We start from the raw sequence: 16,450 nt of genomic DNA on the forward strand, positions 1-16,450 counted from the left end.
TGCTTGTTAGCTACAAACATATTACATTTTTACTGTTGCTGTTACTAATCTAGTCCTTATTTTTGGGAATCTGAAATGAGAACAGAGAATGGATGATGATGATGATGAAGATAATGGTCTTACGATGATCATGGCAAGGAAGGCTGCTCCCATGAGCACACTCTCCACTTCGATTAGTAGCAAAGAGCGCGGCAAGCTGCGCAAAACAGTCTTATTGAAATTCTGTATCACACCTTTCCCATCAGCTCCTGTGAGAGGGGGAGAGAAAATATTTCTAACAAGACTCCTACTGTTTTGAAGCACAATTTGAGTTTGAAGGTATGAAGTAAAGATGAAACCAAATATTCAAGATAATGTTTAGATGGAACTAAATGTAAAAGTTGAAAAATTGGTCATTAAAATTTTATTGACCAATATTGTTGGACCCCTAATCTGAATATTGTAGGGCAGAGTTTCCAAACCGCCACCAGTAGGCGCCAGAGCTCTCTTAAAATCACAGTATATTATGGTTTTCCGCGAGTGCGGACTAACTGAGTACATCCCAGTTTTTCTAGACACGCGGACTGTCCACCACTGTGAGCGTTGTCTGCACATGCACCTGCCTTTTACTGTACTAAACAAATATAACAAAGCGTCAAACGCATTCATTTGTGGTCTTGGTCAAGAGTATACTTTGAAAGGCTAGATCGCTCGACTGTGCACAACACATAACAGCGCACAGAAAAATGTATTACAGATGCCTTTAGGGGTTGCCAAGCCTACTTGATTTTAAGGAAACCGATTATGCTTTCACTCGTGGCTGCTATCAAATAATGAATATCCCCTATAAAAACATCCTTTAACAGAAATCCTTTATCCTTTACCTAACTTTTGTTAACTGAAAGATAGCCAAAAGGGCCCCAGAAATGTTCTTGCATTCTGTCTGTGCTATTTTTTTATTCTTTGTCCATGTATGCATCCGATGAACATCTATCATCAATGCGTCTCACTGTTTTTTCAGCGTCACACCTTACGCCATGAGCACCATGTTTTTAAGATGGCATGTCAAGTTAATGCATTAAGCAAGTAATTTTTATAAAAGGGGCCCCCTGAGAAAAAGGTTGAGAACCACTCTTTCCAACCAAGGCAAATGGCAATAAATACACATTTTGTCAAAATTGAGTCATGACCAGAATTTGGATGTCCTCACCGCTTCATCTTGCACACAGTGTGTGTGATGCAAATTTCGAAATCAGCACAATACTCAAATTTTCACATTATAGCATTTTCACACTACGTTTTCTCTGAATCTAAGAAAAGTTAAACCATACACAGACTTGGGCTGTCCACTTATTCTAGAAAATATGGGTTGCATGCAGACAGTCTGCATCAGTGCGTGTTGTCAGCGCATACGCCTGCAAATGACTGTACTAAACGTGTATCACAAAGCAGTTGTAGTGTGCATGCGTCAAACGTGTCCGATTGGGCTCACGCTCAAAATACTGAAAGGCTAGAGCACTCGACTCTGCACAAAACATTAAGCCACATGGAAAAATTAAGTATACCCTTGCTTTTAGACTCAAATTTGTCCTGTGGCAGATGGGTTGGCTCAACTTTGCTCAGATTCAGAAAAAACATAGTTTGGCTGTAAAATCAAAAAATTTTAAAATCATTTTTGCCAGTTTCAGTGTTTGTATACACTGTAATTGATTTGTTTTGTTTTGCCAGTATTATTACTGTATTTCCAACTGCAACTTACTGTAGATCCTGTTTACAGAATGTTATTGTCAAACTGAGCTGTATTATTAAGGAAAAAATAAGCAGGAAAATAATGGCAGTAATTTATTGATAAATTGCATGAGAACTGCCCAATCTCAAACCTGTACATTCACAATTTAGAGGGGAAATTTGTGGTATTATTCAGTAATCTATTATCAAACAGACGAAACCCTGGAGATGTCTTCTCTGCAATGGACTTACTCATACAACCGCATAAAAAGTAGAACTGTATGAGAATGAACGTTGAGCCTGAACTTGACTCCTCGTCACTTCAGCCTTGAGAGGAGCGAAAGCAAAGCGATCTCTTTTCGACTGAACGAGGTGAGCACCAAAATCACACAAGACATCTTTTAGTAGCTTATAATCAGTTTTTCAAACATACATCATTTGACAATGAAGACCTGCATGTTATTTTTGACAAATAGCTTTGTAACAATAAAGTTTATGTTCTCAAAAAGATACTAGCATTAGTTCTAACGGCCATTCTGTTTAGTATTGAAGTAAGCACTTATACGTTTTGAAGTACTACAAGTGACCAAATTATCTTGTATGCGAGCAAATGTTGCTTTTACACCAGTCGAACGAGTGCAACTCGTTGGAACCCTGTTTTTTTTTTTTATTTTGATGTGCTGCAGAGTTATACTGGCCACTTTATTTGACCCTTCCATCTAAAATAAAGTTATGTACAAATATAACATGTGTAAATGTTTTGCTGTGAATTTTATTTGATATGTATGTAAGTAACTTCTATCTGAATGATGCTCAACCTTGGTTGTTGAGAGTGTATTCTCTCCCTTGTAGCTTTAATGTCATGTTGATATAAAAACAATACTGAAGTTACATGATATTAATTGATTTATGTATTTTTGTTCTCTAGGTCTGGACAGGGAAAGAATGGGAGAGTGTTCTTTCAATGATTTGGACATCTGGTGAACTTAATATTGAAGTTTTTGAATGGACTTTTGTGTGTAGTCATAATGTACCTTTATGAGTAACATTTGTGTGATATTTGAGTTGTCGTTGTGTAATAAATGTCCTGTTTGCAAAAAGGCCTCAATTGTTTCATTCTTTTTTAACTTATAAAAGATCAAAGTTAGTTACTCTACTCTGTATGCTAAAACTATGGTTAATCCTATGACATGGACACTGCAATTTAATATACAACATACATACAAACAATTAACAATTCATTTTACTGTACAGATAATATACTGTATTTTAATATATATCATACAAACAACTACCATAATTTATTTTACAGTACAGCACATACTGTAAATCATTATACAGTATGCTATAAACTACTGTAGATAGTTTTACAGTAGTTTTACTGTGGTATATGTATATAAACAGCAGCTTGCTGGCCATATGTTGCCAGTAAGTTACTGTTAATTTTTCATCAAATTTTTTACAGTGTAGTTACTGTGTTTTATCTTGTTAGGGCAGCACTGTTGTAGATAATACATCCCTCTCAATGTCTGTGGAGGTTACGGCCCTGACATCAAATTATGGACATCAAACTTGCTTCTGAACATCTTTCACAAAAGTTTTCCACCATAAAACATGTCAAGTGCGCGACCTTTCACATTAAGCAGTGCTGTTTTTGATTTGGCATTATCGACTATTTTGCAATTTCAAATCCTGGTTTAAAAAAAACCCTTGTCGTCATTTCTGCTGAGATTCAGGAAGAGTCAGACACAGCATAAACATGAAGAGCAGATGTGCTGACACTGTGCTTTGCAGGATGTCAGAAGTGTGAAGTTTTCTATTTGCAAAGCAACTAATTTTTTTTCCATCAGAGCCAGCTGACTGTAAATATCCTTCACCGGATTACATATTATTCTGCAAAATATCTTGTCATTATGAATCTTATGAATTTATGTATGCACGTATGACCTTAACACATTTTTAATTAAATTATGTCTATGAATTTCATAACATTAGTTAACAAAATATCAGACCAAGTGACATCTGCAAACAAGTGATGCAAGATCTTTTTTCAGAACTAATTTCACATGGCATTTTTGCAATTATTTTTAACCAACTGATCCCAAAGTATTTGCTTCATGGAAGTCAGTTCCCCTCAAGTACACACAGATGTCCTAGCAAAGTAACCAATTATGGATGCGTTCCATTATTGTTTGACAACCAGAAAGAGTCCAAATTCTTCATCTTCATTTTGAACAGTATATTTATTGCTTTATCACTATCTGTATGTGAAGTGCTTTGCTTGAGCTATCTTTCTTTAAAGGGATAGTTCACCCAAAAATTTAAATTCTCTCATAAATCTCATAAATACTCACCTTCATGCCATCCCAGATGTGTATGACTTTCTTTCTTCAGCAGAAAACAAACAAAGAATTTTAGAAAAACATCTCGGCTCTGTAGGTCCATACAATGCAAATGAATGATGAGCAGACCTTTGTAGCTCCAAAAATCACAAAGGAAACCATAAGACTCCAGTGATTAAATCCAAATCTTCAGAAGCGATGTAATAGGTGTGGGTGAGAAACAGAACAATAATGAAGTCCTTTTTTACTCTAAATCTCCACTTACACTTTTACTTTCAGATGTGAAAGTGAAACTAAACAGGCACCACATGTGATTTTTAGATGTAAAAGTGAAAGTTACAGTGGAGATTTAGAGTAAGAAAAGAACTTACATTTTGTTTCTCACCCACACCTATTATATCGCTTCTGAAGATATGGATTTAACCACTGGAGTCTTATGGATTACTTCTATGTTTCCCTTATGTGAGTTTTGGAGCTACAAAGGTCTGATCCCCATTCATTTGGATTTTATGGACCTACTGAGCTGAGATATTCTTCTAAAAATCTTCATTTATGTTCAGCAAAAGAAAGAAAGTCATACACATCTGGGTTGGCATGAGGGTGAGTAAATGATGAGAGAATTTTCATTTTTGGGTGAACTATCCCTTTAAAAATAAATATCGCTTGGTTTGATATTTTATCTAAAGCAATAACTTTCATATATTTTGAAGTTTGATTCATCTTTGTCATTGGTTTACTCTTTCTCTTTTCTTCAAGTCTTGTAAAGGTGGCATTGAAGCAGCAGCTGTTGATGTGTTGTACTGTTTTCCCACAGCATCACAGTTTTTGTTTTTATATATACAGCCTATGTTTACCTTCTGTATGTTTGACGTGGTAGTTTCATAGCAATTTTTTATTTATCACAAAAAAAAAAAAAAATTTAATTCAACATAACAGTTATGCAAATATCTTTCCCTTTCCTTTTAAAAGTCTCTCCAAAAAATGCAACCTCTACAAAGAGCCTGATCCACTTCGGTTTAAAAAAAATCTACTTTATATACATATCTTTTTTACTTTTCTTGGTTCTGTTACTGACGAAAAATGTCAAAACCTTGAATAAAAATAAAAAAAGGATATAACTAATGCTATACAGACATCACACTGAGCACCTGTCGATGCTTAATCAGCACACTACTTGTGAGCCAATGAAATATCTGGGTAAGCAGATGAAAGAGGACAAGATTGTGAGAGAGGATTTTACCACACTGTGTGACTCTGAAGAGAGTGTGTTGGTAATCATTCAGATAGTGATTGAGGAACAGCTTCATAGGGAACTCTGCAAACACGAAACTCAGCTGAAAAAGAGTGAAAACTATAAATAACTGCTTGCGAATGTACAAACCCACATACACAGCCTGCATCTGACACATACACACAGCTTTGAATATACATGGCAAATGGGGAAAACAAAACCAATCAAATGTTAACTAGTACTGAATTAATGCTGCTTCTGGCATTTCACACTTTTCAGAGTCAGCCTGAAACCGCTTCTTTTAACTCACATGGAAGATGATGTAGAAGACAGACTGGAAAACTATGATGTAAGAATTGAAGGCTCCTTTGGGGGGCTTCTTTTGCTCCTGGACATGTTCCTCCTTATAGTTCACATACTCATAGTATTGCTGGGCCATTCTAATACACAAAAATAAAGATGTGGGACTGCAGGTGGGCAGTAATTTTAACTGAATCAGTCAAGACTGAAAGACTGAAGAGTAAAAAGCTGTATAATGATGTAGTGAGCTTTTAATGCTAAGACCATGTGATGAGACTCATCTGAGAATTACTGTCCAGTGAGCCTATAACTAAAGGTGAAGTATGTAATTTTTTCGCAATTAGATGCACGGAACAGAATACCAAAAATAACTAGAAAAAAAACAGTTTGTAAAGACAAATGTTGACGTTGGCTTCACAAAGCCTTGTCTGAAAGGTTAAAATAGGGTGTTCTGGCTGATTGCTAGGTGGTTGCTAGGGCATTATTAGATGGTTGATATATACTGTTGATAAATAGGTTAAAAGTGTTGTATGTGTGTTACATTTGATCAGATTGCAGGGCTCAACATTACAGATTTTTTTTCCTACTGCCCAGCAAAAAAAATGTAATAATAATATTACTGTATATATACACCGATCAGCCACTACATTAAAACCACCTGCCTAATATTGTGTAGGTCCCCCTCGTGCCACCAAAACAGCGCCAACCCACATCTCAAAATCAAATCAAATCACTTTTATTGTCACACAGCCATATACACAAGAGCAATGGTGTGTGAAATTCTTGGGTGCAGTTCTGATCAACATAGCAGTCGTGACAGTGATGAGACATATACCAATTTACAATAACATCAAATTAACACAACACAATTTAAAGTCTAATATACACATGATTACACACAACACAATATACAAATAATAACATACACTGTACAGTATACAATACACACAATGCAGATACACATTATTCAATAAAAAAGTATATATAGTATATATAGAATGTACAGTAGGTTGTATTGTACTGTACTGACATTCAGGCTGTCGGTTGATAGTAAGTTGTTAAGAGAGAATATAATATAATAATAATATAATTTATGACAGTCCGGTGTGAGATATAAGAGTAAGAGTAATAAAGTGCAGTGCTGATGTATATTGATCGTGGGAGATCTAGAGTTCAAAAGTCTGATTGCTTGGGGGAAGAAGCTATCATGGAGTCGGCTGGTGTGGGTCCTGATGCTGCGATACCGCCCGCCTGATGGTAGCAGTGAGAACAGCCCATGGCTCGGGTGGCTGGAGTCTCGGATGATCCTCCGAGGTTTTCACACACCGCCTGGTATATATGTCCTGAAGGGAGGGAAGCTCACCTCCGATGATGTGTCTGGCAGTTCGCACCACCCTTTGCAGTGCTTTGCGGTTGTGGCCTGTGCTATTGCCATACCAGGCGGAGATGCAGCCAGTCAGGATGCTCTCTACAGTGCAGGTGTAGAACCGTGTGAGGATGTGGCGGTTCATTCCAAACTTCCTCAGCCGTCTCAGGAAGAAAAGGCACTGATGAGCCTTCTTCACAACGACTTCAGTGTGGATGGACCATGTGAGTTCCTCAGTGATGTGGACACCCAGGAACTTGAAGCTGCTGACACTCTCCACCGGTGTTCCATTGATGGTGATGGGACTGTGTTCTCTGTCTTTTCTTCTGAAGTCCACCACAAGCTCAGTTGTCTTACTGACGTTGAGGGAGATGTTGTGCTCCTGACACCAGTGTGTCAGAGTGTGCACCTCCTCTCTGTAGGCTGTTTCATCATTGTCAGTGATCAGACCTACCACCGTCGTGTCATCAGCAAACTTAATGATGGCATTGGAGCTATGTGTTGCCACACAGTCATGTGTGTACAAGGAATACAAAAGTGGGCTGAGAACACAGCCCTGTGGGGCTCCAGTGTTGAGGGTCAGTGATGAGGAGATGTTGCTGTCTATTCTAACCACCTGGTGTCTGCTTGACAGGAAGTCCAGGATCCAGCTGCACAGCGAGCTGTTTAAGCCCAGAGCCCGGAGTTTCTCATCTAGCTTGGAGGGCACTATGGTGTTGAATGCTGAGCTGTAGTCTACAAACAACATTCTCACATAAGTGTTCTTTTTTTCCAGGTGGGAGAGAGCAGTGTGTATTGTAGATGCAATGGCATCATCAGTGGAGCGGTTATTGCGGTAAGCAAACTGCAATGGGTCTAGAGAGAGAGGCAGCACAGAGCAGATGTAATCTCTGATTAGTCTCTCAAAACATTTGCTGATGATGGGGGTCAGAGCAACAGGACACCAGTCATTTAAGCAAGTGATTTTTGATTGCTTTGGAACAGGCACAATGGTGGATGTTTTAAAGCATGTGGGGACTACAGACAAAGAGAGGGAAAGGCCGCGCGAACATTGCTATTAATCTATGGCTTCTGGTTCGGATAGATCCGTGTTGTTCTGGTCGGAACAATGTCCTCTACGCACTTTCTGATGAAACACATTATGCTATCAGCATAAAGCTCGATGTCGTCATCAGAGGCGGACCGGAACATCTCCCAGTCCGTGTGATTAAAACAGTCTTGTAGCGTAGAGTCTGATTGGTCCGACCAGCACTGGATCGTTCTGAGGATGGGTGCTTCCTGTTTCAGTTTCTGCCTGTAAGCGGGCAGAAGCAGAATGGAAGAGTGGTCCGATTTGCCAAATGGTGGGCGGGGGAGGGATTTGTAGCCATCCCGGAAGGGAGAGTAGCAATGGTCCAAAACCCGGTCCCCTCGTGTGTTGAAACTAATGTGCTGGTGGTATTTTGGTGCGACTGATTTGAAACTGGCTTTATTAAAGTCCCCGGTCACAATGAACGCGCACCCTGAGGCCGCGGTTTCCTGCTTGCTTATAATCCCATACAGTTCCTTGAGTGCCCGGTCTGTGTCGGCTTGTGGGGGGATGTATACAGCTGTGATAATGACCACTGTGAATTCCCTCGGTAGCCAGAATGGTCGACACAGAAGCATGAGAAATTCCAGATCAGAAGAGCAGAAAGACTTGATAGAATGTACATTCCTCTGATCACACCAGGATTTGTTGATCATAAAACATAAACCACCACCTCTGCTTTTACCCGAGAGGTCTTTCGCTCTGTCTGCTCGGTGCACGGAGAACCCCGCGGGTTCAATGGCTGAGTCTGGAATCTCCACAGACATCCAAGTTTCCGTTAGGCAGATAATGCAGCAGTCCCTCGTCTCTCGTTGGAAAGAGATCCGCGCTTTCAGCTCGCAGAGCTTGTTATCCAGAGACTGAACATTTGCCAGTAGAATACTGGGTAGCAGGGGTCGATTTGCGCAGCGTCTTACTCTGATGAGAACGCCGAGTCTGTTTCCCCTTTTCCTCCTGTGTTTCCACGGCCGTGCAGCACAGACAAAGGGCTCCGCTTGCGTGTTTGTAAACAGCGGATCGGCATTGAGGAATTTGAAGTCCGGTTTACGGTGTGTAATTGCTGAACCAATGTCCAAAAGTGTTTGTCTGTTGTAGACAATAAGGCAGACAACATCCAAGACAAAAAACATAAGAATTGTAACCAAAACAAACAAAACACTACCATGTTGTGTCGGAGCTCGCAACGCAGCAGCCATACTCGGCGCCATCTTGAGTCGAATCAGGATAGCATTCAGAGATGATATTCTTCTCACCACAATTGCACAGAGCAGTTATCTGAGTTACCGTAGACTTTGTTAGTTCAAACCAGTCTGGCCATTCAGAATTGCCGCTCACTGAATGTTTTTGTTTTTAGCACCATTCTCAGTCAATTCTAGACACTGTTGAGTATGAAAATCCTAGGAGATCAGCAGATACAGAAATACTCAAACTACTTTTAAAGTAAAAGTAGCTCTAACCCACACCTCCAATCTTGTTTCATTAAATGGATGCCAGGTTTGCCACGTCATTACGTCATTAGCCTAGGGGTTTACATATTTTTTCCAACCTACACTGTGAATGTTTGAATGATGTATTCAATAATTTGTGTGTTATTAGTTAAAACAGATTGTGTTTGTTCATTATTGTAAATTAGATGAAGATCAAACCAGATTTTCAGACAAATGTATACATACAGTTGAAGTCAGAAGTTTACATACACCTTAGCCAAATACATTTAAACATTCCCTGTCTTAGGTCAGTTAGGATCACTATTTTAAGAATGTGAAATCTCAGAATAATAGTAGAGAGAATGATTTATTTCAGCTTTTATTTCTTTCATCACATTCCCAGTGGGTCAGAAGTTTACATACACTTTGTTAGTATTGGTAGCATTGCCTTTAAATTGTTTAACTTGGGTCAAACATTTTGGGTAGCCATTCACAAGCTTCTCACCATAAGTTGCTGGAATTTTGGCCCATTCCTCCAGACAGAACTGGTGTAACTGACTCAAGTTTGTAGGCCTCCTTGCTCGCACACGCTTTTTCAGTTCTGCCCACAAATTTTCTATCGGACTGAGATCAGGGCTTTGTGATGGCCACTCCAATACCTTGACTTTGTTGTCCTTAAGCCATTTTGCTACAACTTGGGAGGTATGCTTGGGGTCATTGTGCATTTGGAAGACCTATTTGCGACCGAGTTTTAACTTCCTGGCTGATGTCTTGAGATTTTGCTTCAATATATCCACATAATTGTCCTTCCTCATGTTGCCATCTATTTTGTGAAGTGCACCAGTCCCTCCCGCAGCAAAGCACCCCCACAACATAGTGCTGCCACTCCCATGCTTCACGGCTTGCAAGCCTTACCCTTTTTCCTCCAAACATAACAATGGTCATTATGGCCAAACAGTTACATTTTTGTTTCATCAGACCAGAGGACATTTCTCCAAAAAGTAAGATCTTTGTCCCCATGTGCACTTGCAAACTGTAGTCTGGATTTTTTATGACAGTTTTGAAGCAGTGGCTTCTTCCTTGCTGAGCAGCCTTTCAGGTTATATCGATATAGGACTCGTTTTACTGTGGATATAGATACTTGTCTACCTGTTTCCTCCAGCATCTTCACAAGGTCCTTTGCTGTTGTTCTGGGATTGATTTGCACATTTCGCACCAAACTACGTTCATCTCTAGGAGACAGAATGCGTCTCCTTCCTGAGTGGTATGATGGCTGTGTAGTTCCATGTTGTTTATACTTCCGTACTATTGTTTGTACAGATGAATGTGGTACCTTCAGGCATTTGGAAATTGCTCCCAAGGATGAACCAGACTTGTGGAGGTCCACAATTTTTCTTTTCTTGGCTTATTTCTTTTGATTTTCCCATGATGTCAAGCAAAGAGGCACTGAGTTTGAAGGTAGACCTTAAAATACATCCACAGGTACACCTCCAATTCAGTACACCTCCTATCAGAAGCTAATTAGCTAATTGTCTAAAGGCTTGCCATAATTTTCTGAAATTTTCCGAGTTGCTTAAAGGCACAGTTAACGTAGTGTATGTAAACTTCTGACCCACTGGAATTGTGATATAGTCAATTAAAAGTGAAACAATCTGTCTGTAAACAATTGTTGGAAACATTACTCGTGTCATGCTCAAAGTAGATGTCCTAAACGACTTGCCAAAACTATAGTTTGCTAATATGAAATCTGTGTAGTGGTTTAAAAATGAGTTTTAATGACTTCAACCTAAGTGTATGTAAACTTCTGACTTCTACTGTAAATGTAGGTAATGGCAAATGGTTCACATTCTTTTTTTCTTGCCACTAATATATATATATATATATATATATATATATATATTATATATTTACACACACACACACACATATATTTTTAGAAATTAAAAAATATGTTTTTATTAATTATATTGTGGCCTGATAGAAAAAGTGGCAATTCTTTCAAATGTAATTGCAATTTGGTCCACTAGAAACTCTTCTGGTTTCCTAAATGTTATTTTGAAATCTCATACATTATAGAGTTGATTGTAAGACCTGTTTTACAGCTGACCCATTCTGCAAATTTGCAATGTGTCTCATCTTTGCAGCTTCAGTTATAATTTGTATTTTAATGCAAGAATGTAATACCAAATATAATATAATAATTTAAGAATCAACTGCTGTTCAACATAACGGTTGGCATAAATATTTGTATAGGCTTTATCTTCACTGATCTGTGCATTTCAGCATCCTCACCTGGTGATGTAGTTTCCCAATGATGCCCACAGCGGAACTATAACAACACCAATGGCGACAGCTGATGGCACCAAAGTGTAGTATCGCTCCCAGTAATTGGTTGAAACAAAGAGCGCATAAATTCCAGAAGCCAGGAACATCATCCATTTGGTGCCTAGAAATCTGTGAATTAAATTGAGAAATAAACTTAAATTGGAAAATCACAAGTTAGAGATGGGGGCGATTACTGATATAGGAACTTTCTGGGTATAATGAAATAATGAAAGTTGCATGAGTATTATAAGCAAAACAACAGTGAAAGAAAAGACATAAATGGTCATGGTAGTACCTGATCAGCACAGGTGTGTAGAGCAGGCCAACAATAGGTGTAACGTTGATGCCCATTAGCATTTTATTGTCTATATCCTCCAGCCCTAAGGTGCCATATTTCACCTCGCGGTACGTCTCATCATAGTGTAGAATTAACTGCATCTGCAGCAGACCTACAGAGCACAACACCTCATGAAAAATGAAACAAACAGGGTGGGAAATAAACTTTTTCCCACGAGCGACAGTAGCTGGTAAATGCCTGGTTATACAAGCCACTTTGATGATTTATCAGGCATTTCAAATAAGGGACTCTGCACAAAGCACTAAATCCTGACAGATGTATTCTGAAGATATTTTCACACTTAGAAACTGCTACTAAGCAACAGCATTTCTTGTCAAAGTTCAATTCGAGACATCTTTGCAAGACAAGTTGCTCACAACAGTGCTGCTCTGCAAAGTCAAAATTAACAAAATGACTGAAGTTTAGGCATGAAACTCTACATGGTGCAAGTTGATAGGTTCTTCTGTTAGCCAATCAGCTCACTCACATGCGATATGTTAAGCCAATCAGATTGCATGGTGCAAGCTGATCACTGTAAACCCTAAAGTTGTCATTACTTGAAATGTCAAGTTTTGGGCTCATAGCTCATATTTAAGTTCACTGAACTTATTTATCTTAAAAATCCATACACTTCAGATTTTAAGTGTTAATAACTCAAACTATTGAGTACAAAATTGGAGCTATGAGGAATACCCACAATTCCTTGCTGCTTGAATTATTTAATTGTTTCCTTGGTCAGATGGAACATATGGAGGCAAGTTGTTATTAAGAATTCATAGATGTTTTAGTTCTTTTGTTGTTTTGTTGCAAATCATTTGACATCACTTTGGATCCCTTCTAACACACTACCTCAGTTCACCTTGTGCATTTGCAACTGAAGTGTAGGTATATATGCATTTCTGTTAAGAATTAAGTTTATTTAATGACTGACCTAGAATCAGTTATCATCTTTATTTGAGCTGTGCAATTGTTTGATCTAAAATTGAATCAATTCAATACAAAAAATTAACAACAGTAGGAACAACAATATTTAAATAGCAAATCTGAGTCAAGTCAACTTGCATCTAGTAAACTCAACTTAAATATTTAAGTTCACTCTACTTGAACAACAAGTTATTGAACTTGAATACTCACGTTTTGGGAGCCACCATTACTCAATGTAATTGAGGGAACGAGTTTACTCAATCAAATGAGTGCAATTAACTTATTAGGGTTTTCAGGTCCTTTGACATGTAATCAGATAGCCAATCACCTTGTGTACTCTCTCTTCATCTAACATTTAAATTGCTCAGTTTTGTAGATAAGCGGGTTTCCTTGCAATCCGCTGTGAGAGTTTTTCTCTGAAACCCACCTCCACCTGTCTAGATCTTGTGTTTTGTCTAATTTTGCAGGAGCAGCAGCAGCATGTTCTCATGCTTAACTCAGCATGCCTTTGTATTTTCTAGCAGTAGCGTCTTCTTACTTGCTCTGCAGAAGCAGCAGCATAGCAGATCTAGTCCGCCAAGACCAATATCCTATCAATATGTCATAACCACATTAACATGCATAATTTTTCCGAGAGTTGTCATGACATTTATACCTGCTCTGAGAACCATTAAATGGTCTGTGTAAATGCACCCAAATGCCACTTGAGAAGCAGCTTCTGTGCCACCTTTGCAGTGAAAAGATGGCTTTAGACTATGATCTGTCCTGTGCCAGATGAGTTTGACTGTATGTGCATATTCAGAGAAAACGCTGTGAGGCTATTATATAATCCACATTTGGCAGGACAGTAATTTCAGTGTTGGCATAGTTACTGCATTTTGGCTCTGTAGAACAGATTGACTGGTAAAGGTAAAATCACCTGCCACCTCAAAAAAATTGGCAATTTGCTGGCTGCTGGTGTTAATTTTTCCCTGGCCACATCACTTCCAAACATTCTTTTGCTTTTGGCACGTTGCAAGATGTCAGATGTTCCTCGTCTTCACAGTCTCAGACCCGATGAGACATCTTTGTGTGTGAAAGCATGCCAATTAACTTGCTAAAAATGACCTGAATAGTGACTAGCCAGTCAAATATGACATCCAAAAAACATGTCATATTCACTGGCACTGTAAGTGATCAGACAGTAGACACTGACATCACACTGATGCAACAGTATGACGAGTGAAGTCATAGTCGACGTCACATTTACAATGGGATCTTTTTAGAAAGCAGTATGCAGACTTTGGAAAGTATGAGGGGGCTAAAGGACAGAATCATATTATGTGCCTGTGATGTGTAGTGCGTGACAGCGCAGCTGACCCATGTAGACACTGTAGATGATCATTCCTCCGCAACTGGCCCCCACCACATTCTTCACTATGCCAAGCCTCTTTCGTCTGTAGTACTTACGCTCCTCTTCCTCCTCATCATAGTCAGGATGTGGGCCGAGAAACTCCTCCACCTGCCAGAGGAGGAGAGAAGTTCAAAACAATGGACAGTGAGGTTTTTAAATTAAACTTTTTCTATTGAACATAACTGATTACATAATTTGTATTTTTTTGTGTCAATTATTTTAAATTAGTAAAAAATGCTAAATAAAATATTTTCACTAGTGTAGTCAGACTTTTGGAACCCACTGTCTATCAAATGTTTTAATTCACAAACAAAGTCAAAACAATTGCCTAAAAATTATAAAAAACAATGTGTATATATAAATTACCTGTATAACTTTGTAAATAACCAATAAGCTCTATAAACACAACACAAGCCTTCTATAAGCCACAGTACCTGTTCCTGTATGTTGCCTTCAGGACCGGGTAGCTGCAGTTCATCTTGTCCGCCAGCAGGAGGCGCGCCATTCATTTCGGCGTCGCTGTACACGTTATCTTCAGTGATCACTGCTGCCATCTGCTGGTGACTATGCTCTCTAACCACCACAAGAGTAATGCAGATTTCACTCAGGAACGTATAAATAAATCTCTGAAATTAAACACATGTGCCATCAATGTAAAGCGAAATAATATATATGAAAATGTGCACGTGATGTGTCTGTAATATTATCTAAAATGTTGTATTTAGTATGTAGTTTGCTCAGAGTTAATGAAGAATAGTTTCACTGACGGGAAGGTGTTGTACGCATTCAGTAGGTGTACAAAATAATTTCAGAATACTGTTAGATTAACTTGTAATAGAAGATGTACGATTAATAAAACATGACAATAACGTGGGGGAGAGTCTGTAAATATTAAGCATTAACTAAGAGCAAATACAACTCACCGAACCGGCTGGAAACGATGAACGTCTGAATGTAGGAACTCCAAAGTACTTTGAATGTTTTAAACTGAAGGCTGAATGGTTTTCAATCAAATGAACAATTTATCTTATAAACAACTGCGCGCTGCCATGAAGAAAAGAAAAACAAAAATCAGAGAAGGAAATGAAAGTTTTCTCTTTAGTTCCCTGTTTTTTTAAAGAGATATCGCCTCGAAATATGGGCCATTACACAAGCCATTTGGAAGACAGTTGGCTTAGCCTTATTGTTTGTGGCAGTAAATCCTAAATGAGAAAAACGAGCACGGCTGTCAAGATACCAAGGGACCGGTCATTAAACATTATAATGTACAGCAATCTGCAAGAGACCTCATTCAGAGTATTGCCATATTCAATTTTGGACGGGAATGAAAACGAGGCTGTGGTAGCCTACTGTTGTTTAAATATGCGTTGAAAATGTCTTTCCAAAAAAATTCCTTAAACAAAAAACCTCCAGAAAACTCCCCGAAAAATATTAATGAAATTGGTGCAATGAAATATCGGTGCTTTTTTGCTAAGGTATATTATATAATTGTTCAAATCGCTTACAACACCTTTAAAGATATGGTAAGCAAAGATACTTTTGGAGGCAAGTCAGTCCACTCGGCGGCCATCTTCGGAACGCCCCCGTGCAGCTAATTTCTATATAAAAAAGCGGCATAGAATTACAGCTACTATCTACTTTAATGGGGATAGATCTAAATCTCCAAAATGCTGATTACCATCAAAGAACATATTTCAAATTTCAGCAGTAACATCTGATTAGAATGGGATCATAAATTGTGCTTCTTTAGCCCAGAACAGGCTAAAAACCTTTTACGAAAAGCTGGTTCAGCTAATGCGCAAGCGTTTTCTCGAATTGACTGACAAATTGTATTCCACTACAGTTACAATTTAAATCATTGGTAATTAGAATACAGTTACATTCAAAAAGTATTTTGATTACTGAAGAGATTACTTTGCATTTTATTGTCATTTATCTCATTTAATATTTAGTCCTTTCAGATGGAAAACATTTATACATATAAATGATGCGATCCAAAGTGCATTTGAACAGCGGTGAAACACTTTCT

At 38.5% G+C, this 16,450-nt stretch overlaps 2 protein-coding genes across 2 annotated transcripts in view; one reads left to right on the plus strand and one right to left on the minus strand.

Moving 5' to 3' along the window:
• LOC127444613 (beta-crystallin A1-2-like) overlaps window positions 1-3,000 on the plus strand; it is a 23,781-nt gene extending 20,781 nt beyond the window's left edge. Inside the window, exon 6 of the transcript XR_007897857.1 lies at window positions 2,636-3,000. The gene's annotated coding sequence lies outside the window, so the exon portion shown is untranslated. The remainder of the gene's footprint in view (window positions 1-2,635) is intronic.
• LOC127444574 (protein unc-93 homolog B1-like) overlaps window positions 1-15,520 on the minus strand; it is a 23,048-nt gene extending 7,528 nt beyond the window's left edge. Inside the window, exons 1-8 of the mRNA XM_051704023.1 lie at window positions 15,345-15,520; window positions 14,856-15,047; window positions 14,388-14,529; window positions 12,063-12,216; window positions 11,735-11,896; window positions 5,591-5,720; window positions 5,290-5,383; window positions 124-248 (exon numbers count right to left, since the gene is read on the minus strand). Coding sequence (XP_051559983.1) covers window positions 124-248; window positions 5,290-5,383; window positions 5,591-5,720; window positions 11,735-11,896; window positions 12,063-12,216; window positions 14,388-14,529; window positions 14,856-14,975 — 927 coding nt within the window. The 5' untranslated portion in view covers window positions 14,976-15,047; window positions 15,345-15,520. The remainder of the gene's footprint in view (window positions 1-123; window positions 249-5,289; window positions 5,384-5,590; window positions 5,721-11,734; window positions 11,897-12,062; window positions 12,217-14,387; window positions 14,530-14,855; window positions 15,048-15,344) is intronic.
• Between the last annotated feature and the right edge of the window lie 930 nt (window positions 15,521-16,450).

Source organism: Myxocyprinus asiaticus, chromosome 8, assembly GCF_019703515.2.
Source record: "Myxocyprinus asiaticus isolate MX2 ecotype Aquarium Trade chromosome 8, UBuf_Myxa_2, whole genome shotgun sequence".
NCBI lineage: Eukaryota > Metazoa > Chordata > Actinopteri > Cypriniformes > Catostomidae > Myxocyprinus > Myxocyprinus asiaticus.